General features: G+C 47.9%; 1 protein-coding gene and 1 long non-coding RNA gene across 11 annotated transcripts in view; one reads left to right on the top strand and one right to left on the bottom strand.

The window, feature by feature from the left end:
- LOC134910440 (uncharacterized) overlaps window positions 1-15,233 on the bottom strand; it is a 69,806-nt gene extending 54,573 nt beyond the window's left edge. The window contains exon 1 of the long non-coding RNA XR_010176198.1: window positions 14,937-15,233. This is a non-coding gene — a long non-coding RNA (uncharacterized LOC134910440). The remainder of the gene's footprint in view (window positions 1-14,936) is intronic.
- EHBP1 (EH domain binding protein 1) overlaps window positions 15,191-25,199 on the top strand; it is a 643,275-nt gene continuing 633,266 nt past the window's right edge. For 3 of the 10 annotated variants that reach the window (XM_063918471.1, XM_063918465.1, XM_063918468.1), the window contains exons 1-2: window positions 15,197-15,520; window positions 16,219-16,614. In XM_063918471.1, the coding sequence (XP_063774541.1) occupies window positions 16,511-16,614 (104 nt within the window). In that variant the 5' untranslated portion in view covers window positions 15,197-15,520; window positions 16,219-16,510. Of the gene's footprint in view, window positions 15,521-15,677; window positions 15,850-16,218; window positions 16,615-25,199 lie in introns of those variants that run through there. The other 7 variants (XM_063918466.1, XM_063918469.1, XM_063918473.1 and 4 more) reach the window with 5 other exon arrangements.

The raw sequence follows: 25,199 nt of genomic DNA, 5'->3' as shown, positions 1-25,199 counted from the left end.
AGACGTTGCCGTTTGGGCTTTCCACGGCCCCGAGAATTTTTACCAAGGTAATGGCGGAAATGATGGTGCTCCTGCGCAAGAAAGGTGTCACTATTATCCCGTACTTGGACGATCTCCTCATAAAAGCGAGATCAAGAGAACAATTACTGAACAGCGTGTCACTTTCACTGAAGGTGTTACAGCAACACGGCTGGATTCTCAATATCCCGAAGTCGCAGCTGGTTCCTACGACTCGTCTACCCTTCTTGGGCATGATTCTGGATACGGACCAGAAAAGGGTGTATCTGCCGATAGAAAAGGCTCAAGAACTCGTGACTTTGGTCAGGAACCTATTGAAACCAAAACAGGTGTCAGTGCATCACTGCACGCGAGTCCTGGGAAAGATGGTAGCATCTTACGAGGCCATTCCATTCGGCAGGTTCCATGCACGGACCTTCCAATGGGACCTACTGGACAAATTGTCCGGGTCGCATCTACAAATGCATCGGTTGATCACCCTGTCCCCCAGGGCCAGGGTCTCTCCTGTGGTGGCTGCAGAGTGCTCACCTTCTAGAGGGCCGCAGATTCGGCATTCAGGATTGGGTCCTGGTAACCATGGACGCGAGCCTCCGAGGTTGGGGTGCAGTCACACAAGGAAGGAACTTCCAGGGTCTTTGGTCAAGTCAGGAGACTTGTCTTCACATCAACGTCCTGGAGCTAAGGGCCATATTCAACGCCCTTCGTCAAGCGGAGACTTTGCTTCGCGACTTACCAGTTCTGATCCAGTCAGACAACATCACCGCAGTAGCTCATGTGAACCGCCAGGGCGGCACAAAGAGCAGAGTGCCAATGGCGGAAGCCACAAAGATTCTACGCTGGGCGGAAAACCATGTAAGCGCCCTATCAGCAGTGTTCATTCCGGGAGTGGACAACTGGGAAGCAGACTTCCTCAGCAGGCACGACCTGCATCCAGGAGAGTGGGGACTTCATCAGGAAGTCTTCACACAGATTGCAAGCCAGTGGGGCCTGCCCCAGATAGACACGATGGCGTACCGCCTAAACAAAAAACTGCAAAGGTATTGCGCCAGGTCAAGAGACCCTCAGGCGGTAGCGGTGGACGCACTAGTGACACCGTGGGTGTTCAACTCAGTATATGTTTTTCCTCCTCTTCCTCTCATCCCAAAGGTGTTGAGAATAATAAGAAAAGGAGGAGTTCGGACAATTCTCATTGTTCCAAATTGGCCACGAAGGGCCTGGTACCCGGAATTGCAGGAGATGCTCACAGAAGATCCGTGGCCTCTTCCTCTAAGACAGGACCTGTTGCAACAGGGGCCCTGTCTGTTCCAAGACTTACCGCGGCTGCGGTTGAACGCCGGATCCTAGCGGAAAAGGGCATTCCGGATGAGGTCATTCCTACTCTGATAAAGGCTAGGAAGGATGTGACAGCTAAACATTATCACCGTATATGGCGTAAATAATTTGACTTTTGTAAAGGGAGTGCTTCATATTCAGCCTCCTTTTGTACCTACGGTGGCGCCTTGGGACCTTAACGTGGTTTTGAGTTTCCTTAAGTCGCACTGGTTTGATCCACTTCAGACAGTAGAGTTAAAATATCTCACTTGGAAGGTGGTCATGTTGTTGGCCTTAGCTTCGGCTAGGCGAGTGTCAGAATTGGCGGCTATGTCTCACAAAAGCCCCTATCTAGTTTTCCATATGGATAGGGCGGAATTGCGGACCCGTCCTCAATTCTTGCCTAAGGTGGTGTCATCCATTCATATGAACAAACCTATTGTGGTGCCGGTGGCTACACGAGACTTGGAGGATTCCGAGTATCTGGATGTAGTCAGGGCTTTGAAAATTTACGTGGCCAGGACGGCCAAAGTCAGAAAAACTGAAGCGCTGTTTATCCTGTATGCAGCCAACAAGGTTGGCGCTCCTGCTTCAAAGCAGACTATTGCTCGCTGGATCTGTACCACGATTCAGCAGGCGCATACGACGGCTAGATTGCCGTTACCTAAATCAGTCAAGGCCCATTCCACTAGGAAAGTGGGCTCTTCTTGGGCGGCTGCCCGAGGGGTCTCGACACTACAGCTGTGCCGAGCGGCTACTTGGTCAGGGGCAAACACGTTTGCGAAATTCTACAAATTTGATACCCTGGCTGAGGAGGACCTCCTGTTTGCTCAATCGGTGCTGCAGAGTCATCCGCACTCTCCCGCCCGTTTGGGAGTTTTGGTATAATCCCCATGGTCCTTACGGAGTCCCCAGCATCCTCTAGGACGTAAGAGAAAATAAGATTTTAAACCTACCAGTAAATCTTTTTCTCCTAGTCCGTAGAGGATGCTGGGCGCCCGTCCCAAGTGCGGACTACTTCTGCAAGACTTGTATATAGTTTTGCTTACATAAGGGTTATGTTATGGTTGCTTTAAGTTTCCGACTGAAGCTATGTTGGATTTCATACTGTTAACTGGTTAGTTTATCACAAGTTATACGGTGTGATTGGTGTGGGCTGGTATGAATCTTGCCCTTGGTTTAACAAAAATCCTTTCCTTGTACTGTCCGTCTCCTGCGGAGCCCATCTATCTCCATGGTCCTTACGGAGTCCCCAGCATCCTCTACGGACTACGAGAAAAGGATTTACCGGTAGGTTTAAAATCTTATTTTATTATATATATATATATATATATATATATATATATATATATATATATACACACACACACACACACACACACACACACACACACACACAGGTAGAGTATCCCTTATCCAAAATGCTTGGGACCAGAGGTATTTTGGATATGGGATTTTTCCGTATTTTGGAATAATTGCATACCATAAAGAGATATCATGGAGATGGGACCTAAATCTAAGCACAGAATGCATTTATGTTACATATACACCTTATACACACAGCCTGAAGGTCATTTTAGACAATATTTTTTTATAACTTTGTGCATTAAACAAAGTGTGTCTACATTCACACAATTCATTTATGTTTCATATACACCTTATACACACAGCCTAAAGGTCATTTAATACAATAGTTTTAATAACTTTGTGAATTAAACAAAGTTTGTGTACATTGAGCCATCAAAAAACAAAGGTTTCACTATCTCACTCAAAAAAGTCCGTATTTCGGAATATTCCGTATTTCGGAATATATGGATATGGGATACTCAACCTGTATATATATTTATTATGGTGTAGAGGTGGTGCGGCACTCCAATGATTTTTACGCTAACGCCAAATAGGTGAATGCAACGTTTCAATGCCCGTTTATTAGATCGCCATTTTCGTCAGGTACCATTACCTGACGAAAATGCTGATCTAATTAAACGGGCATTGAAACGTTGCATTCACCTATTTGGCGTTAGCGTGAATATCATTGGAGTGCCGCACCACCTCTACACCATTATCTGCTTTGCTGTGAGGGCACCCAGTGTAACACTGCATTATGTGGCTGTGCCGGACCCCAACTGCTGTGTGTGTGTATATATATATATATATATATATATATATATATATATATATATATATATATACACACATACACACACATATATAATAAGATTTTACTTACCGATAAATCTATTTCTCGTAGTCCGTAGTGGATGCTGGGACTCCGTAAGGACCATGGGGGATAGCGGCTCCGCAGGAGACAGGGCACAAGAATAAAAGCTTTAGGATCAGGTGGTGTGCACTGGCTCCTCCCCCTATGACCCTCCTCCAAGCCTCAGTTAGGATACTGTGCCCGGACGAGCGTACATAATCAGGAAGGATATTGAATCCCGGGTAAGACTCATACCAGCCACACCAATCACACCGTACAACTTGTGATCTGAACCCAGTTAACAGTATGATAACAACGAAAGAGCCTCTGAAAAGATGGCTCACAACAACAATAACCCGATTTAGCTAACAATAACTATGTACAAGTATTGCAGACAATCCGCACTTGGGATGGGCGCCCAGCATCCACTACGGACTACGAGAAATAGATTTATCGGTAAGTAAAATCTTATTTTCTCTGACGTCCTAGTGGATGCTGGGGACTCCGTCAGGACCATGGGGATTATACCAAAGCTCCCAAACGGGCGGGAGAGTGCGGATGACTCTGCAGCACCGAATGAGAGAACTCCAGGTCCTCCTCAGCCAGGGTATCAAATTTGTAGAATTTAGCAAACGTGTTTGCCCCTGACCAAGTAGCTGCTCGGCAAAGTTGTAAAGCCGAGACCCCTCGGGCAGCCGCCCAAGATGAGCCCACTTTCCTTGTGGAATGGGCTTTTACAGATTTTGGCTGTGGCAGGCCTGCCACAGAATGTGCAAGCTGAATTGTACTACAAATCCAACGAGCAATAGTCTGCTTAGAAGCAGGAGCACCCAGCTTGTTGGGTGCATACAGGATAAACAGCGAGTCAGACTTTCTGACTCCAGCCGTCCTGGAAACATATATTTTCAGGGCCCTGACAACGTCAAGTAACTTGGAGTCCTCCAAGTCCCTAGTAGCCGCAGGCACCACAATAGGTTGGTTCATGTGAAAAGCAGAAACCACCTTAGGGAGAAATTGAGGACGAGTCCTCAATTCTGCCCTGTCAGAATGAAAAATTAAGTAAGGGCTTTTATATGATAAAGCCGCCAATTCTGACACACGCCTGGCTGAAGCCAGGGCTAACAGCATACTAACAGCATCGTCACCTTCCATGTGAGATATTTTAAGTCCACATTGGTGAGTGGTTCAAACCAATGTGACTTAAGGAACCTCAAAACAACATTGAGATCCCAAGGTGCCACTGGAGGCACAAAAGGGATGTTGTATATGCAGTACCCCTTTTACAAATGTCTGAACTTCAGGTACTGAAGCCAGTTCTTTCTGGAAGAAAATCGACAGGGCCGAAATTTGAACCTTAATGGACCCTAATTTTAGGCCCATAGACAGTCCTGTTTGCAGGAAATGGAGGAAACGACCCAGTTGAAATTCCTCTGTAGGGGCCTTCTTGGCCTCACACCACGCAACATATTTTCGCCAAATGCGGTGATAATGTTTTGCGGTTACATCCTTCCTGGCTTTGACCAGGGTAGGGATGACTTCATCTGGAATGCCTTTTTCCTTCAGGATCCGGCGTTCAACCGCCATGCCGTCAAACGCAGCCGCGGTAAGTCTTGGAACAGACAAGGCCCCTGCTGGAGCAGGTCCTTTCTTAGAGGTAGAGGCCACGGGTCTTCCGTGAGCATCTCTTGAAGTTCCGGGTACCAAGTCCTTCTTGGCCAATCCGGAACCACGAGTATCGTTCTTACTCCTCTCCTTCTTATGATTCTCAGTACTTTTGGTATGAGAGGCAGAGGAGGGAACACATACACTGACTGGTACACCCACGGTGTCACCAGAGCGTCCACCGCTATTGCCTGAGGGTCCCTTGACCTGGCGCAATATCTGTCTAGTTTTTTGTTTAGACGTGACGCCATCATGTCCACCTTTGGTTTTTCCCAACGGTTTACAATCAGGTGGAAGACTTCTGGGTGAAGTCCCCACTCTCCCGGGCGAAGGTCGTGTCTGCTGAGGAAGTCTGCTTCCCAGTTGTCCACTCCCGGAATGAACACTGCTGACAGAGCTATCACATGATTTTCCGCCCAGCGAAGAATCCTTGCAGCTTCTGCCATTGCCCTCCTGCTTCTCGTGCCGCCCTGTCTGTTTACGTGGGCGACTGACGTGATGTTGTCCGATTGGATCAATACCGCCTGACCCTGAAGCAGGGGTTTCGCTTGACTTAGGGCATTGTAAATGGCCCTTAGTTCCAGAATGTTTATATGAAGAGATGTTTCCATGCTTGACCACAAGCCCTGGAAATTTTTTCCCTGTGTGACTGCCCCCCAGCCTCTCAGGCTGGCGTCCGTGGTCACCAGGACCCAATCCTGAATGCCAAATCTGCGGCCCTCTAGTAGATGAGCACTCTGCAGCCACCACAGAAGAGACACCCTTGTCCTTGAGACGGGTAGATTGGGACGTGGAGATAAGCATCCTTGATGTCCAGAGACACCATATAGTCTCCTTCTTCCAGGTTTGCTATCACCGCTCTGAGTGATTCCATCTTGAATTTGAACCTCTTTATGTAAGTGTTCAGGGATTTCAGATTTAAAATTGGTCTCACCGAGCCGTCCGGCTTCGGTACCACAAACAGCGTGGAATAATACCCCTTTCCCTGTTGTAGGAGGGGTACCTTGATTATCACCTGCTGGGAATACAGCTTGTGAATGGCTTCCAAAACTGCCTCCCTGTCGGAGGGAGACTTTGGTAGAGCAGACTTCAGGAACCGGCGAGGGGGAAACGCCTCGAATTCCAGTTTGTACCCCTGCGATACCACCTGTAGAATCCAGGGGTCCACTTGCGAGTGAGCCCACTGCGCGTTGAAATTCTTGAGACGGGCCCCCACCATGTCTGAGTCTGCTTGTAAAGCCCCAGCGTCATGCTGAAGACTTGGCAGAAGCAGGGGAGGGCTTCTGCTCCTGGGAAGCAGCTGCATGGTGCAGTCTTTTTCCCCTTCCTCTGCCCCGGGGCAGGAAGGAATGGCCTTTAGCTCGCTTGTACTTATGGGAACGAAAGGACTGAGTTTGAAAAGACGGTGTCTTTTTCTGCTGATGTGAAGTGACCTGGGGTAAAAAGGTGGATTTTCCAGCCGTTGCCGTGGCCACCAGGTCCGATAGACCAGCCCCAAATAACTCCTCCCCTTTATACGGCAATACTTCCATATGTCGTTTGGAATCCGCATCGCCTGACCACTGTCGCGTCCATAACGCTCTTCTGGCAGAAATGGACATAGCACTTACTCTTGATGCCAGGGTGCAAATATCCCTCTGTGCATCACGCATATATAGTAATGCATCCTTCAAATGCTCTATAGTTAACAGTATATTGTCCCTATCCAGGGTATCAATATTTTATGTCAGGGAATCCGACCACGCGACGCCAGCACTGCACATCCAGGCTGAAGCGATTGCTGGTCGCAGTATAACACCAGTATGTGTGTATATACTTTTAAGAATATTTTCCAGCCTTCTATCTGCTGGTTCTTTGAGGGTGGCCGTATCAGGAGACGGTAACGCTACTTGTTTAGATAAACGTGTGAGCGCCTTATCTACCCTAGGGGGTGTTTCCCAACGTGTCCTAACCTCTAACGGGAAAGGATATAGTGCCAATAATTTTTTAGAAATTAGCAGTTTTTTTGTCGGGGGAAACCCACGCTTTATCACACACCTCATTTAACTCATCTGACTCAGGGAAAACTATTGGTAGTTTTTTCACACCCCACATAATACCCTTCTTTGTGGTACTTGTAGTGTCAGAAATGTTCAATGCTTCCTTCATTGCCGTGATCATGTAACGTGTGGCCCTACTGGACATTACGTTTGTCTCCTCACCGTCGACACTAGACTCAGTATCTGTGTCGACCCACTGAGGTAACGGGCGTTTTAGGGCCCCTGACGGTGTCTGAGACGCCTGGACAGGCACTAATTGATTTGCCGGCTGTCTCATGTCATCAACCGTTCTTTGCAAAGTGCTGACATTATCACTTAATTCTTTAAATACGATCATCCAGTCAGGTGTCGACTCCCTAGGAGGTGACATCACTAACCCAGGCAATTGCTCCGCCTCCACATCATTTTCCTCCTCATACATGTCGACACACACGTACCGACACACAGCACACACACCGGGAATGCTCTGATAGAGGACAGGACCCCACAAGCCCTTTGGAGAGACAGAGGAGGAGTCTGCCAGCACACACCAAGCGCTATATATATATATATATATATATATACAGGGATAACCTTATATAAGTGTTATTCCCTTATAGCTGCTGTTTATATAGTTTTTAGCTGCCAATAGTGCCCCCCCTTCTCTTTTTTACCCTGATTCAGTAGCAAGTCTGCAGGGGAGAGTCAGGGAGCCGTCCTTCCAGCGGAGCTGTGAGGGAAAATGGCGCTTGTGTGCTGAGGAGATAGGCTCCGCCCCTTCACGACGTCCTTACCTCCTGCTTTTTCTGTAAAAAATGGCAGGGGTTAAAATACATCCATATAGCCCAAGAGCTATATGTGATGTATTCTTTAGCCAACCTAAGGTTTATCTGTTATATTGCGTCTCAGGGCGCTCCCCCCCAGCGCCCTGCACCCTCAGTGACCGGAGTGTGAAGTGTGCTGAGAGCAATGGCGCACAGCTGCGGTGCTGTGCGCTACCTTAGTCTGAAGACAGGATCGTCTTCTGCCGCCGATTTCACCGGATCTCTTCGCTCTTCTGGCTCTGTAAGGGGGCCGGCGGCGCGGCTCCGGGACCCATCCAGGCTGAACCTGTGATCGTCCCTCTGGAGCTAATGTCCAGTAGCCTAAGAAACCCGATCCACTCTGCACGCAGGCGAGTCCGTTTCTTCTCCCCTTAGTCCCACCATGCAGTGAGCCTGTTGCAGCAGGACTCACTGAAAATAAAAAACCTAAAATATACTTTTATTCTAAGCAGCTCAGGAGAGCCACCTAGCCTGCACCCTTCTCGTTCGGGCACAAAAATCTAACTGAGGCTTGGAGGAGGGTCATAGGGGGAGGAGCCAGTGCACACCACCTGATCCTAAAGCTTTTATTCTTGTGCCCTGTCTCCTGCGGAGCAGCTATCCCCCATGGTCCTTACGGAGTCCCAGCATCCACTAGGACGTCAGAGAAAATAAGATTTTACTTACCGATAAATCTATTTCTCGTAGTCCGTAGTGGATGCTGGGGACTCCGTCAGGACCATGGGGATTAGCGGCTCCGCAGGAGACAGGGCACAAAACTAAAGCTTTAGGATCAGGTGGTGTGTACTGGCTCCTCCCCCTATGACCCTCCTCCAAGCCTCAGTTAGGATACTGTGCCCGGACGAGCGTACACAATAAGGAAGGATATTGAATCCCGGGTAAGACTCATACCAGCCACACCAATCACACCGTATAACTTGTGATCTAAACCCAGTTAACAGTATGACAAACGTAGGAGCCTCTGAACAGACGGCTCACAACAATAACAACCCGATTTTTTTGTAACAATAACTATGTACAAGTATTGCAGACAATCCGCACTTGGGATGGGCGCCCAGCATCCACTACGGACTACGAGAAATAGATTTATCGGTAAGTAAAATCTTATTTTCTCTGACGTCCTAAGTGGATGCTGGGGACTCCGTCAGGACCATGGGGATTATACCAAAGCTCCCAAACGGGCGGGAGAGTGCGGATGACTCTGCAGCACCGAGTGAGAGAACTCCAGGTCCTCCTCAGCCAGGGTGTGCCCCTGACCAAGTAGCAGCTCGGCAAAGTTGTAAAGCCGAGACCCCTCGGGCAGTCGCCCAAGATGAGCCCACCTTCCTTGTGGAATGGGCATTTATATATTTTGGCTGTGGTAGTCCTGCCACAGAATGTGCAAGCTGAATTGTACTACACATTCAACTAGCAATCGTCTGCTTAGAAGCAAGAGCACCCAGTTTTTTTTGGGTGCATACAGGATAACAGCAAGTCAGTTTTCCTGACTCCAGCCGTCCTGGAAATCTATATTTTCAGGGCCCTGACAACATCTAGCAACTTGGAGTCCTCCAAGTTTCTAGTAGCCGCAGGTACCACAATAAGCTGGTTCAGATGAAACGCTGACACCACCTTAGGGAGAAACTGGGGACGAGTCCGCAGCTCTGCCCTGTCCGAATGGACAATCAGATATGGGCTTTTGTGAGACAAAGCCGCCAATTCTGACACTCGCCTGGCCGATGCCAGGGCCAACATCATGGTCACTTTCCATGTGAGATATTTCAAATCCACAGATTTGAGCGGTTTAAACCAACGTGATTTTAGGAATCCCAGGACTACGTTGAGATCCCACAGTGCCACTGGAGGCACAAAAGGGGGTTGTATATGCAGTACTCCCTTGTCAAATTTCTGGACTTCAGGAACTGAAGCCAATTCTTTCTGGAAGAAAATCGACAGGGCCGAAATTTGAACCTTAATGGACCCCAATTTGAGGCCCATAGACACTCCTGTTTGCAGGAAATGCAGGAATCGACCGAGTTGAAATTTCTTCGTGGGGCCTTCCTGGCCTCACACCACGCAACATATTTTCGCCACATGTGGTGATAATGTTGTGCGGTCACCTCCTTCCTGGCTTTGACCAGGGTAGGAATGACCTCTTCCGGAATGCCTTTTTTCCCTTAGGATCCGGCGTTCAACCGCCATGCCGTCAAACGCACCCGCGGTAAGTCTTGGAACAGACATGGTACTTGCTGAAGCAAGTCCCTTCTTATCGGCAGAGGCCCTGAGTCCTCCGTGAGGATCTCATGAAGTTCCGGGTACCAAGTCCTTCTTGGCCCATCCGGAGCCACGAGTATAGTTCTTACTCCTCTACGTCTTATAATTCTCAGTACCTTTGGTATGAGAAGCAGAGGAGGGAACACATACACCGACTGGTACACCCATGGTGTTACCAGAACGTCCACAGCTATTTCCTGAGGGTCTCTTGACCTGGCGCAATACCTGTCCAGTTTTTTGTTCAGGCGGGACGCCATCATGTCCACCTTTGGTCTTCCCAACGGTGCACAATCATGTGGAAACAACTTCTCGATGAAGTCCCCACTCTCCCGGGTGGAGGTCGTGCTGAGGAAGTCTGCTTCCCAGTTGTCCACTCCCGGAATGAAAAACTGCTGACAGTGCTATCACATGATTTTCCGCCCAGCGAAGAATCCTTGCAGTTTCTGCCATTGTCCTTTACGTGGGCGACTGCCGTGATGTTGTCCCACTGGATCAATACCGGCTGACCTGAAGCAGAGGTCTTGCTAAGCTTAGAGCATTGTAAATTGCTCTTAGCTCCAGTATATTTATGCGGAGAGAAGTCCCCAGACTTGATCACACTCCCTGGAAATTTTTTCCCTGTGTGACTGCTCCCCAGCCTTTCAAGCTGGAATCCGTGGTCACCAGGACCCAGTCCTGAATGCATAACTGTGGCACTTTTGTAGATGAGCACTCTGCAGCCACCACAGAAGAGACACCCTTGTCCTTGGAGACAGGGTTATCCGCTGATGCATCTGAAGATGCGATCCGGACCATTTGTCCAGCAGATCCCACTGAAAGGTTCTTGCGTGAAATCTGCCGAATGGAATCGCTTCGTAAGAAGCCACCATTTTTCCCTTGTGCAATGATGCACTGACACTTTTCCTGGTTTTTGGAGGTTCCTGACTAGCTCGGATAACTCCCTGGCTTTCTCCTCCGGGAGAAACACCTTTTTCTGGACTGTGTCCAGAATCATCCCTAGGGACAGCAGACGTGTCGTCGGAGACAGCTGCGATTTTGGAATATTTAGAATCCACCCGTGCTGTCGTAGAACTACTTGAGATAGTGCTACTCAGATCTCCAACTGTTCTCTGGACCTTGCCCTTATCAGGAGATCGTCCAAGTAAGGGATAATTAAGACGCCTTTTCTTTGAAGAAGAATCATCATTTCGGCCATTACCTTGGTAAAGACCCGGGGTGCCGTGGACAATCCAAACGGCAGCGTCTGAAACTGATAGTGACAGTTTTGTACCACGAACCTGAGGTACCCTTTGTGAGAAGGGCAAATTTGGACATGGAGGTAAGCATCCTTGATGTCCAGGGACACCATATAGTCCCCTTCTTCCTGGTTCGCTATCACTGCTCTGAGTGACTCCATTTAGAATAGGTCTCACCGAGCAGTCTGGCTTCAGTACCACAATATAGTGTGGAATAATACCCCTTTACTTGTTGTAGGAGGGGTACTTTGATTATCACCTGCTGGGAATACAGCTTGTGAATTGTTTCCAATACTGCCTCCCTGTCGGAGGTAGACGTTGGTAAAGCAAACTTCAGGAACCTGCGAGGGGGAGACGTCTCGAATTTCCAATCTGTACCCCTGGGATACTACTTGTAGGATCCAAGGGTCCACTTGCGAGTGAGCCCACTGCGTGCTGAAACTCTTGAGACGACCCCCCACCGCACCTGTTTGTACGGCCCCAGCGTCATGCTGAGGACTTGGCAGAAGCGGTGGAAGGCTTCTGTTCCTGGGAATGGGCTGCCTGCTGCAGTCTTCTTCCCTTACCTCTATCCCTGGGCAGATATTATGGGGACGAAAGGACTGAGGCTGAAAAGACTATGTCTTTTTCTGCTGAGATGTGACTTGGGGTAAAAAAAGGTGGATTTTCTAGCTGTTGCCGTGGCCACCAGGTCCGATGGACCGACCCCAAATAACTCCTCCCCTTTATACGGCAATACTTCCATGTGCCGTTTGGAATCTGCATCACCTGACCACTGTCGTGTCCATAAACATCGTCTGGCAGATATGGACATCGCACTTACTCTTGATGCCAGAGTTTCGCATATATAGAAATGCATCTTTTAAATGCTCTATAGTCAATAAAATACTGTCCCTGTCAAGGGTATCAATATTTCCAGTCAGGGAATCCGACCAAGCCACCCCAGCGCTGCCCATCCAGGCTGAGGCGATCGCTGGTCGCAGTATAACACCAGTATGTGTGTATATACTTTTTAGGATATTTTCCAACCTCCTATCAGTTGGCTCCTTGAGGGCGTCCGTATCTGGAGACGGTAACGCCACTTGTTTTTATAAGCGTGTGAGCGCCTTATCCACTCTAAGGTGTGTTTCCCAACGCGCCATAACTTCTGGCGGGAAAGGGTATACCGCCAATAATTTTCTATCGGGGGAAACCCACGCATCATCACACACTTCATTTAATTTATCTGATTCAGGAAAAACCACATGTAGTTTTTTCACACTCCACATAATACCCTTTTTTGTGGTACTTGTAGTATCAGAAATATGTAACATCTCCTTCATTGCCCTTAACAAGTAACGTGTGGCCCTAAAGGAAAATACGTTTGTTTCTTCACCGTCGACACTGGAGTCAGTGTCCGTGTCTGTGTCGACCGACTGAGGTAAAAGGACGTTTTAACGCCCCTGACGGTGTTTGAGACGCCTGGACAGGTACTAATTGGTTTGCCGGCCGTCTCATGTCGTCAATCGACCTTGCAGCGTGTTGACATTATCACGTAATTCCTTAAATAAGCCATCCATTCCGGTGTCGACTCCCTAGAGAGTGACATCACCATTACAGGCAATTGCTCCGCCTCCTCAGCAACATCGTCCATATACATGTCGACACACAAGTACCGACACACAGCACACACACAGGGAATGCTCTGATAGAGGACAGGACCCCACTAGCCCTTTGGGGAGACAGAGGGAGAGTTTGCCAGCACACACCAAAAACGCTATATTATACAGGGACAACCTTTATATAAGTGTTTTTCCCTTATAGCATTTTAATATATATATACATATACGTAGAAAAAATATATATACAGCGCCACTTGTGGGATGGATTCCAAAGTAATGTCAAACCGTTTCTAAAAGAGAAAATCTTTAAAAACACACACTCTACCTTGTTATAGGTGTCTGCCACCCCCTAAAAATGCAATGCTGGTAGAGTATTGCTAGAATGTATGGAAAAAGTGGGGGATAGGGGTACCGGCGACCTGTGTTGTTTTAAAAAAGTATGTACTAAAAAAACTTTGGATTTATGAGCCAAAAAAATATATATATAAAAATAAACCAATTTTAATAAGGGTCTTTGAAGAAGTCATATGTGACGAAACGCGTTGGGTTCCCTGCACTGACCCCCTGCCTATTTTTAAAGCTAAGTCGAATCTCCTATCTTATATTTATATATTTATATACTATTATCTCTTGAAAATTTTTATTTTGTATCAAATAACTTTTATATTTTATTAAAATTGGTTTATTTTTATATATATATTTTTTTGGCTCATAAATCCAAAGTTTTTTTTAGTACATACTTTTTTAAAACAACACAGGTCGCCGGTACCCCTATCCCCCACTTTTTCCATATATATACATATCGCCAAATAAGTGCCCCCCCTCTCTGTTTTAACCCTGTTTCTGTAGTGCAGTGCAGGGGAGAGCCTGGGAGCCTTCCCACCAGCCTTTCTGTGAGAGAAAATGGCGCTGTGTGCTGAGGAGAATAGGCCCCGCCCCCTTTTCGGCGGGCTTCTTCTCCCGTTTTTCTGAGACCTGGCAGGGGTTAAATACATCCATATAGCCTCCAGGGGCTATATGTGATGTATTTTTAGCCAGAATAAGGTATTATGCATTGCTGCCCAGGGCGCCCCCAGCAACGCCCTGCACCCTCCGTGACCGTTGGTGTGAAGTGTGTGACAACAATGGCGCACAGCTGCAGTGCTGTGCGCTACCTTCATGAAGACTGAAAAGCCTTCTGCCGCCGGTTTCTGGACCTTCAATCTTCAGCATCTGCAAGGGGGGTCGGCGGCGCGGCTCCGGGACGAACCCCAGGGTGAGACCTGTGTTCCGACTCCCTCTGGAGCTAATGGTGTCCAGTAGCCTAAGAAGCCAATCCATCCTGCACGCAGGTGAGTTGAACTTCTCTCCCCTAAGTCCCTCGATGCAGTGAGCCTGTTGCCAGCAGGACTCACTGAAAATAAGAAACCTAAAAACTTTTTCTAAGCAGCTCCTTAAGAGAGCCACCTAGATTGCACCCTGCTCGGACGGGCACAAAAACCTAACAGAGGCTTGGAGGAGGGTCATAGGGGGAGGAGCCAGTACACACCACCTGATCCTAAAGCTTTAGTTTTGTGCCCTGTCTCCTGCGGAGCCGCTAATCCCCATGGTCCTGACGGAGTCCCCAGCATCCACTTAGGACGTCAGAGAAATATACATATACACACACACACTTATTGACTATGGAGAAGATGCATTTAGTAAACCGAAAAGTAAAGGCAGCGATAACCTGTGGTTCCACAGTTGTTGTGGAACTACAATTCCGTATTGAATGTTTCAGAGCTGCTTGCATAGTATACGCGGTTAGAGAGCACCACCTCAATACATTCACCTACTTCTACTACGATGTTCCCACAGCACCTGGTGGAGATACAATGCACTGAATTTCAGCGAGAGCAACATACAGCGGCTGATCGGCATAAATGACTCGGCAGACAGCCAATCAGCTCCCTCCATACCATAAACAAGCTCTTGCTGCCTAGCTGCTCGGCCAATCCCCAGCTCCCAAAGCTTTCCCCCACCCGGAGTAGGTGGGCATTTACAAACAGAACCGTTTAAAGCGCCGGATAGCCCCGCCCCCTTTCCATCTGAGCGGCGTTTTGGCGAATGGGCTGAGTGACAGGATAGCGGCCCAATCGTCGCGCAGTATCCGTGCGGCTGGGTGCCCAATGTGGGAAACGGCAGTGGAGCGGGCTCTGGCTGGCTGCTGCCGCTGCTGCTGGGAGGGTTTGTTCACGGAGGCTGCCTGTGCTTGAGTCCAGGGCCGGGGAAAGGGGGGGCGGGAGCTGCACCTTTCTGTCTGCATACTAAATATCCCTGGACTGGAGACGAGCTTGTAAGCAGGGACATGCTAGCATGGATGAGCCACTCTGACGTCCAGGGCTGAGGGATTAAATGCCCTGGTGGACAGGAGCAGGAGGTAAGCTGGGGAGTGCAGCATTGCTCTTGGTTATTATGCTTTCTCTGTGCATTCAGCCTATGCATAGTGGTTCCCTGGTGACTGGAAAGGCAGGGGTTAATACTGAGCAAAGGGGGGGTGACAGCTTGTAGTGACAGGAGGAGGGGACTCCTGTAATATGGATATGTCCTATAGTGCTGGCAGCAGTGTATGTGTGCACTGTGCACCCTGATGTGTCCAGGAAGATACAACCCACCATCCCCACTGCTGGTGCCCTACTCTGTGGGCAAGGCTATGTTGGCCTGGAGACTGTGCCACTATGGCTGTGAGAGATGATCCACAGTGCACATGTATGTTGTTTCCTAGTGTGGGGGCAGTCATTCCACTTTCCCCGCTCCATAATGCATGTATGTGTCAGTATAGAAGTAGAGGGTGGGGTTATGTATAATCAACAACAATTAGAATTGTCCTTTATTCAATGTATGTTGCAGGCTGGTTATTTTCTGCAGATCTGTAATGGATTCTCTAATAATACTGAATGGGAGGAGATGTTCCACCAGCTACTGTGCTGTGATGCCCCCCTTGTAGACTAGCACACAGGGCAGCTACTGTGTTATGCTGTCCCCATGCACACTGGGCAGGCATGTAATGAATTTGCTGCATGATGTCAAATATTAATTGTTCTCTCTTTCCTCTGCTTCCTCCTTTGTCTGTACCAGTCTAGCTCTACAGATTCCACGTCATTTCGCCTGGGCGGAGGGTTGACTTTTCCATGCACTGGGAACTTCCTTTCCCTCAGCCATGCAGGAGTCTCCTAAGCTGGCTGGCTGCCTTCTAAAGTGGGATCTGCTGCTGCTGCTGCTGTCTCGGCTGAGTACTGCTGGACTACAGCCTGTGTTTTGCAACCTCTGCCCCCCTATGCCTACCACCTCGTAAGGCTGTTTGGAATAATACAGAGAAGACGCCTCTTTTTGCTTTGTATCCTCAGCTGCTTTGGTCTGTTCCCTGATCATGGCTTCAGTGTGGAAGAGACTGCAGCGTGTGGGCAAGCATGCATCCAAGTTTCAGTTTGTGGCATCCTATCAGGAGCTGATGGTGGAATGCTCTAAGAAATGGTCAGTCACCCCCTTTGATGACATTCCCCTTTGCTAGAAACCCAGGAAGTTACTCAGTGATTTACCTCAAACTACACGTTGTGCAAATAAGACCAGAAAGTTCCCACACCGTATGAGACTTTCTAGCTGTCAGTCTCTCCTCCGTGACACATTACCCCAGTTATTCACAGTGTACTAGATTACTTCACATCCAAGCTGTCAATTATTTAATTGACTGCTCAGGTTTGATGTCTCGTAACGCATAATGAATGAATCTGGGTCATTAAACCATCAGTGAACTGTGGAGATTATACCCGCACATACACAATGGTACAAGAAGTTATGTATAAGCCAAAAGTCATATCCCCTACCCTCTAATGTTAGACTTCAGTTATTTGTAAATGACAACCTAAATGCAAATCATTAATCAATAACTGAATTCTTGTAAATATATTTTAAAAAGTTCCTTTTGTTGTAAATTGCCAAAAAATGTGACCGATATGCACTGCTATTGCATTACACTGCTACATAATATTGAGTATTGTAGTGGGTTTGCAAGGGTCTAGTGCAGAAATATATAGTTATTTTGAAAGTTACTTCTCTTGACAGGAATGGTCTATTGCATTCTCATTTAAGCACCGGCCTTTGTTCTATATAAAATATATAAAAAATAAATGATCAGTGGTAACTTTGAGTGTGCAGCAATGTAATCATGTGGCTTTCTAGATCCCATTGCATAGCAATTCCAACAGAAACCTGCCAGGCTAAGGATGCTGGGGATTTGGTTCATTTATAAATGAACAGCTGCTGGTTGTCTGTGTGGTAGTGGTTGTCATAGGGGTCAATTCAATTCAGCATGGACTGAATAGTGCTGTGAATTGGCTCCTGGTGCTATTCAATTCAGTGCGATGTGATGCCCGACGAGAGGATTTCTTCTCGCACTTCTCTAAGGGTGTGAGCAGAAATTCCACAAAAGTGCTGGTGCGGTGTTGTTTTCTGCCATTGGTGCGGCAGAACAGCATCGTGCCGGGCACTAATGTCGTAGAATGCAGTTTTTTTTAGACAAAACACCCTGTTTAGTCCAGGAGAACCGTCCTTCTCTGATATAAGAGCACGCTGAATTGAATAGCACCGGGAGCTAATTCCTGGCGTTATTTAATCTGTAGTGAATTGAATTGACCCCATAAAATTTTAGATTGTTAGTTTACAGTAATGCTAGGTACACACTAAACAATTATTTGTCAGATAATCTGCCAGATTTAGCTGGTTGGTATGAAAATCTGGTAATGGATGAGAGCAAATGACAATCGACCATTTGCTCCCAAAAACTGCAAAATGGACAAAAACAGTTGTTCATCCAAGTTGGTTAAATTTGTGTTTAACCAATTTGTATGAATGACAGGTTTTGTTAGTTTTCCAGTGTTTGGGAACAAATGGTCGATTGTCATTTGCTCTCATCCATTACCAGATTTTAATTTCAACCAGACATATCTGGCAGATTATCTGCAACATAATTGTATAGTGTGTACCCAGCTTAAGACATTCATGTTATACAGATTTGTGGATATATTTAATCCTTTCACACCAAATCCCGGGTCCGACCCAGGATGTGGAACACAGTTCCAACCTGGGACAGACTCCGTTTTAACCCTGCAAGGGTGTACTGTTCTGCCAGCGCTTGGAGAGAACATCATCTCCAAGTGCCGGGAATCCGACTCTCCCTACGCTGTAAGCGGGACCCGGGTCACCCTTTTCCACTGCCCCATTACCTGGGTCATTTCCATGTCCTACCCTGGTCGCTGCCCGAGTTGTATTTCCGGATCACAGGACCTGTGATAATTTTCGGGGACCCTTTCACACCAAGCCACACCATAGCCCGGATTACTGCGGCAGTGTGAAAGTGTTTTTAGTTGCTGTAAATTCTCATAAGTTTGGGCTATATAGTTCACCCTGTCTTGGATCTGATTATTTTTCGGTTAAGACAAAAACATCCCGCAAGCTTATGTAAACAGTAGTTTGAATTTTTTTAATTTTTAATAACAGACATGACATCAGATCTTCCAATGCAGCTGTTATTTTTAGTGCATTTACTGCAAACATTTGTGTGTTTATTGAGCTACTTGGGTCATTTGAGGGCTGTAAAGTTGCATTGGAGCGGATCTGCTTCTGCTAATCAATGCCTTAAAATGTTTAATTATTAGTGGGCTCAGTTTTACAGCTGTACGTAAGATGCTGACCATTCATCCATAAGGTTCCATTAACTGTAATGTTCATCCGAAAGCTGCTCACCTCACTTGACTCAGTAACAGCACTGTAGACAACCTGGCATTTTACATAAAGCCATTATCCTACAGTGGTGCATTGATCTCAAAATAATGCCAGAAAAGTGCAGTGTTCTATAGAATGTTTTAGAACAACAGCTGACGATGTTCTTCTGCAGTATAGTTCGGGGATTGATTAGCTAGGTCTGGATGTAAGTATGCGAAGAGTTGATTTTTTTTCTTCTCCTACGTCCTAGAGGATGTTGGGGACTCGAAAAGGACCATGGGGTATAGACGGGATCCGCAGGAGACATGGGCACTTTAAGACTTTAAATGGGTGTGAACTGGCTCCTCCCTTTATGCCCCTCCTCCAGACCTCAGTTAGATTCTGTGCCCAGAGAGACTGGACGCACACCAGGGGAGCTCTCCTGAGTTTCTCTGAAAAAATACTTTTTTTAGGTTTATTGTTTTCAGGGAGCACTGCTGGCAACAGGCTCCCTGCTTCGTGGGACTGAGGGGAGAGAAGCAGACCTACTTCTGTGAGTTAAAGGCTCTGCTTCTTAGGCTACTGGACACCATTAGCTCCAGAGGGTCTAATCACTTGGTATAGCCTAGCTGCTCGTTCCCGGAGCCGCCCCGTCGTCCCCCTCACAGAGCCAGAAGAAAGAAGGTGGGTGAGTAACCAAAGCAAAGAAGACTTCATTACAGACGGCAGAAGGAGGTACCGCGCAGCGGTCGCGCTGCGCGCCATTGCTCCCACACACAAGCGTCACTACATGGGTGCAGGGCGCAGGGGGGGCGCCCTGGGCAGCAATAATACCTCAAATTCAGCCTGGCAAAAGTAGTATACAGTGCATAGGCACTGTATACAGACCCCCGCCAGTATTTAAAAAAATAGAGGGACTCAAGTGCGCCATGAAGGGGGCGGGGCTTGGTCCTTTCAGCTCTACTCAGCGCCATTTTCTCTCCTGTGAGCTGCAGAGACGCTGGTCCTGGCCTCCTACACTTCTGTCACAACTAACAGGGTGCTAAATGGGGGGGGGGGGGGGCAAAGCAAATTTTTGGTGTTGATTATTATTATTTTAAACAGCGCTGACAGGTCTGGGGCATTATTATATGCTTTCAGACCAGGTTGGGCGCTGGGTGTGAGCTGGCAAACTCCCTCTATGTTTTCTCTGATAGGCCTTATTGTGGGTCTGTCCCCTATAGCCAGTGTGATAGTGTTGTCGGTACGAGTGTCGACATGTCTGAGGCTGAAGGCTCTTCCCAGGAGGAGGCTGGTGTGGGGACAGAACAGTGTGGGGGAGTGAATCTGTCGGCACCGCCGACTGCTGATTGGGTAAATATGTTGAGTGCCTTGAATGCAAATATGGCTTTATTAAATAAGAGATTGGATAAATCTGAGGCTCAGAACCAAACGTGGAGACAATCCATAGAAGATGCTTTATCCCAAACGCAGTCTTCCTCAGGGTCACAGAAACGGCCGTTTACCCAAATAGCAGACACAGATACCGACACAATTTCTGATTCCAGTGTCGACTATGGTGATGCCAGGTTGAATCCTAAACTGGCTAAGAGCATTCAGTACATGATTGTGGCAATAAAAGAAGTGGTACATATCACGGAAGACCCTGCTGTTCCTGAGACAAGGGTCTGTATGTTTAAAGGAAAGAAACCTCCGGTAGCGTTTCCTCCCTCTCATGAACTGAACACTCTTTTTGAAAAGGCTTGGGAAAATCCTGACAAAAAGTTGCTGATTCCCAAGAGAATTATTATGGCATACCCTTTCCTCTGTGGAGGATAGGAATAAGTGAGAGTCAACCCTCAATGTGGACAAGGCTCTAGCACGGCTGTCCAAGAAGGTGGCGCTTCCGTCCCCTGACACGGCAGCCCTAAAGGATCCTGCGGATCGTAAGCAGGAAACTACTTTGAAATCTATTTACTCCACTACGGGTACGCTGCTCAGACCTGCCATAGCATCGGCATGGGTGAGTAGTGCAATTGAAATGTGGACAGATAACTTATCATCTGACTTGGACACCCTGGATAGGGATAGCATTCTTTTGACACTGGGTCATATCAGGGACGCTGCAGTCTATCTAAGGGAGGCTGCGAGAGATATTGGTCTCTTGGGATCAAGGGCCATTGCCATGGCAATCTTGGCTAGGAGAGCGTTATGGACTCATCAATGGAATGGTGATGCAGACTCTAAGAGGGCTATGGAGGCTCTGCCGTATAAGGGTGGTGTTTTGTCTGGTGAGGGCCTCGCGGACCTGGTATCTACAGCTACCGTGGGTAAGTCATCTTTTCTACCGTATGTCCCTGCACAACAAAAGAAAACGCCTCTTTGTCAGATGCAGTTCTTTCGGTCTAATAAGTTCAAAAAAGGACGAGGGTCCTCCTTCCTTGCTGCTAGAGGTAGGGGAAGGGGAAAAAAGTCGCCGGCTGTGGCAAGCTCCCAAGAGCAGAAGTCCTCCTCGGCCGCTGCCAAATCCACTGCATGACGCTGGGGTTCCACTGCTGGAGTCCGCACCGGTGGGGGCATGTCTTCAACTCTTCAGTCAGGTCTGGGCTCGTTTGGCCCTGGATCCTTGTGTGCTAAAAATAGTGGTCCAAGGATACAAACGAGTTTCAAGACGTGCCCCCTTACCGATTTTTCAAATTGGACTTACCAGCTTCTCTTCCGGAAAGGGAAGTAGTATGCGCTGCGATACAAAAGCTGTGTCTACAGCAAGTTATTGTCACGGTTTCCCCGTCACAACGGGGAGAAGGTTTTTATTCAAGCCTGTTCGTGGTCCCGAAGCCGGATGGCTCGGTCAGACTGATTCTGAACCTAAAATCCCTCAATTTCTTTTAAAAAAATTCAAATTCAGGATGGAATCTCTCCGAGCAGTAATCTCCAGTCTGGAAGGGGGGATTTTATGGCGTCAGTCGACATAAAAGATGCCTACTTGCATGTCCCAATATATCCTCCACATCAAGCTTTCCTGAGGTTTGCTGTTCAGGATTGTCATTACCAGTTTCAGAAGTTGCCGTTTGGTCTTTCCACGGCTCCGAGGGTTTTCACCAAAGTAATGGCGGAAATGATGGTGATTCTGCGCAAGCAGAGTGTCACAATTATCCTGTACTTGGACGATCTCCTGATAAAGGCGAGATCAAAGGAGCAGTTACTAAGAAACGTTGCGCTCTCCCTGACAGTCCTGCAACAACATGGTTGGCTCCTAAATTTGCCAAAGTCACAGCTGGTTCCGACAACACGGCTGTCATTCTTGGGCATGATCCTAGACACGGAACTGCAGAGAGTGTTTCTCCCAATAGAAAAAGCTCTGGAAATCCAGAACATGGTCAAGGAGATTCTGAAACCGGCAAGAGTGTCGATTCATCAATGCATGCGGATGCTGGGGAAGATGGTGGCAGCATACAAAGCCGTTCCGTTTGGCAGGTTCCATGCCAGGGTGTTTCAGTGGGACCTGTTGGACAAGTGGTCCGGGTCTCACCTGCAAATGTACTGGAAAATTAAGCCTATCTTCCAGGACCAGAGTATCTCTCCTGTGGTGGCTCCAAAGTTCTCACCTCCTAGAGGGACGCAGGTTTGGGATCCAGGACTGGGTCCTGGTGACTACGGATGCAAGTCTCCGAGGCTGGGGAGCGGTCACCCAGGGGGAAAATTTCCAGGGAAAATGGTCAAGCCAGGAAGCTTGTCTGCACGTAAACATTCTGGAATTAAGAGCCATCTACAACGGCCTTCTACAAGCGGAACATCTTATTCGCGGTCTGCCCGTCCTGATTCAGTGGGACAACATAACAGCAGTGGTGTACATAAACCACCAGGGTGGAACAAAGAGCAGAGCGGCGATGGCGGAGGCCACAAAAGTTCTCCGCTGGGTGGAAAAACACGCAAGCGCTCTGTCAGCGGTCTTCATTCCGGGCGTGGACAACTGGGAAGCAGACTTCCTCAGCAGACACAATCTTCATCCAGGAGAGTGGGGTCTTCATCAAGAGATCTTTGCAGAAGTGACAAGTCATTGGGGAATTCCTCAAATAGACATGATGGCGTCTCGCCTCAACAAGAAGCTTCAGAGATATTGTTCCAGGTCGAGGGACCCTCAAGCCAGTGCAGTGGACGCCCTGGTGACACCATGGGTGTTTCAGTCGGTTTATGTGTTCCCTCCACTTCCACTCATTCCAAAGGTGATAAGGATCATAAGAAGATCAAGGGTTCAGGCGATACTCATTCTTCCAGATTGGCCACGGAGGGCCTGTATCCGGACCTTCAGGAATTACTCATAGGAGATCCCTGGCCTCTTCCTCTAAGAGAGGACCTGTTACAGCAAGGGCCGTGCGTGTTCCAAGACTTACCGCGGTTGCGTTTGACAGCGTGGCGGTTGAACGCCAAATCCTAGCTCGGAAGGGTATTCCCGGTGAAGTCATCCCCACTCTATTTAAAGCTAGAAAGGAAGTAACGGCGAAGCATTATCACCGTATTTGGAGAAAATATGTGTCTTGGTGTGAATCCAAGAAGGCTCTTACGGAAGAATTTCAGCTGGGTCGTGTTCTCCATTTTTTGCAAGCAGGCGTGGATGCGGGCCTAAAGTTAGGCTCCATTAAAGTGCAGATTTCGGCCTTATCGAGTTTCTTTCAAAAAGAATTGGCGGCCCTTCCAGAGGTTCAGACTTTCGTGAAAGGCGTGCTGCACATCCAACCTCCATTTGTGCCCCCGGTGGCACCAGGGGACCTTAACATGGTGTTGCAGTTTCTTATGTCACACTGGTTTGAACCTTTCCGAAAGGTTGAGTTAAAATTTCTCACTTGGAAAGTGGTCATGCTTTTGGCCTTGGCGTCCGCAAGGCGGGTGTCGGAATTAGCGGTTTTGTCTTACAAGAGCCCCTATTTGATCTTCCATGTGGATAGAGCGGAATTGAGAACTTGTCAACAATTTCTGCCAAAGGTGGTTTCTGCGTTTCACATGAGCCAACCTATTGTGGTGCCTGTGGCTACTGAAGCCTTGGCTGATTCAAAGTCTCTCGATGTAGTCAGAGCTTTGAAAATTTATGTTAATCGGTGCTGCAGAGGCGTCCACACTCTCCCGCCCGGTCTGGAGCTTTGGTATAAACCCCATGGTCCTTCTGGAGTCCCCAGCATCCTCTAGGATGTATGAGAAAGGATTTTAATACCTACCGGTAAATCCTTTTCTCTTAGTCCGTAGAGGATGCTGGGCGCCCGTCCCAGTGCGGACTCTGGCTGCAGTACTTGTTAGTAGTTATTGCTTAGGTTACACGACGGTTGTGTTACGGTTAAGATCAGCCTGTTGCTGATTTTGGTTCATGCCGTTAACTGGTGTTAGTTAAAAGCCATGTTGTACGGTTTGTGGTGGTGTGAGCTGGTGTGTATCTCACCCTTGGTTTAACAAAAATCCTTTTTCCTCGAAATGTCCGTCTCCCTGGGCACAGTTCCTATAACTGAGGTCTGGAGGAGGGGCATAGAGGGAGGAGCCAGTTCACACCCATTTAAAGTCTTAAAGTGCCCATGTCTCCTGCGGATCCCATCTATACCCCATGGTCATTTTGGAGTCCCCAACATCCTCTACGGACTAAGAGAAAAGGATTTACCGGTATTAAAATTCTATTTTTTTTTAAAGATTTTTTTTTTTCCATTTTGCTTAAGATATCTTCATATACCCATGTTTTGGTGACTTGTTACATGTGATTTTGGACCTGTGTATATGTGGTGAGATCAGGGGGGAATGGTTTTGCAGTATGTGGAATCAAGCTTGAACACAGATGAAAGAATATTGATGAAATGGTGTGTTGAGATTTTAAGGGGGATGTACAGCCACCATCTTGCACCACCTACACATCAGTATTATACCCCTTTCAGACCGGCAGCTATGAACATGTGTTATTGGCACATGAGCGCACATAACCCATGTTCATCTGTGGTCTGAAAGGTGCCAGAAGTAAAAGACCGGGTGGAGCGATCCGGTATTTCAACCCTATTAGCAAGCAGGATTCAACTTGTGTTTACATCGGCTCACTGTTCGGTATGAACGGGAGCCGGCCGATGCCACCAGTTTCCCGTTCAATGTGTGTGTGTACGGGCTGCGCTTGGAGCTCATGTGATCTCCAGGCGCCGCCACCGCTGATGTCACCAACCCAGCAATATGCCGGGTTGCAGACAGCGGCAGCGAGGCGCCTGAGGCGGGTCGCGCCCTGGGAGCTCCCGTGTCAGGGGCGACCTGCCTCAGGCGGTATGGAAGGGGTATTATTTAATTCCTGTGCCCGGAACATTTTTACATATGGTTCCTCTAACACAGTGGTTCTCAAACTCGGTCCTCAGGACCCCACA

The sequence above is a fragment of the Pseudophryne corroboree genome, chromosome 4 (assembly GCF_028390025.1).
Source record: "Pseudophryne corroboree isolate aPseCor3 chromosome 4, aPseCor3.hap2, whole genome shotgun sequence".
NCBI lineage: Eukaryota > Metazoa > Chordata > Amphibia > Anura > Myobatrachidae > Pseudophryne > Pseudophryne corroboree.
Note: the sequence above shows the minus strand (reverse complement) of the source record. Positions and strands in the feature narration are given on the sequence as shown.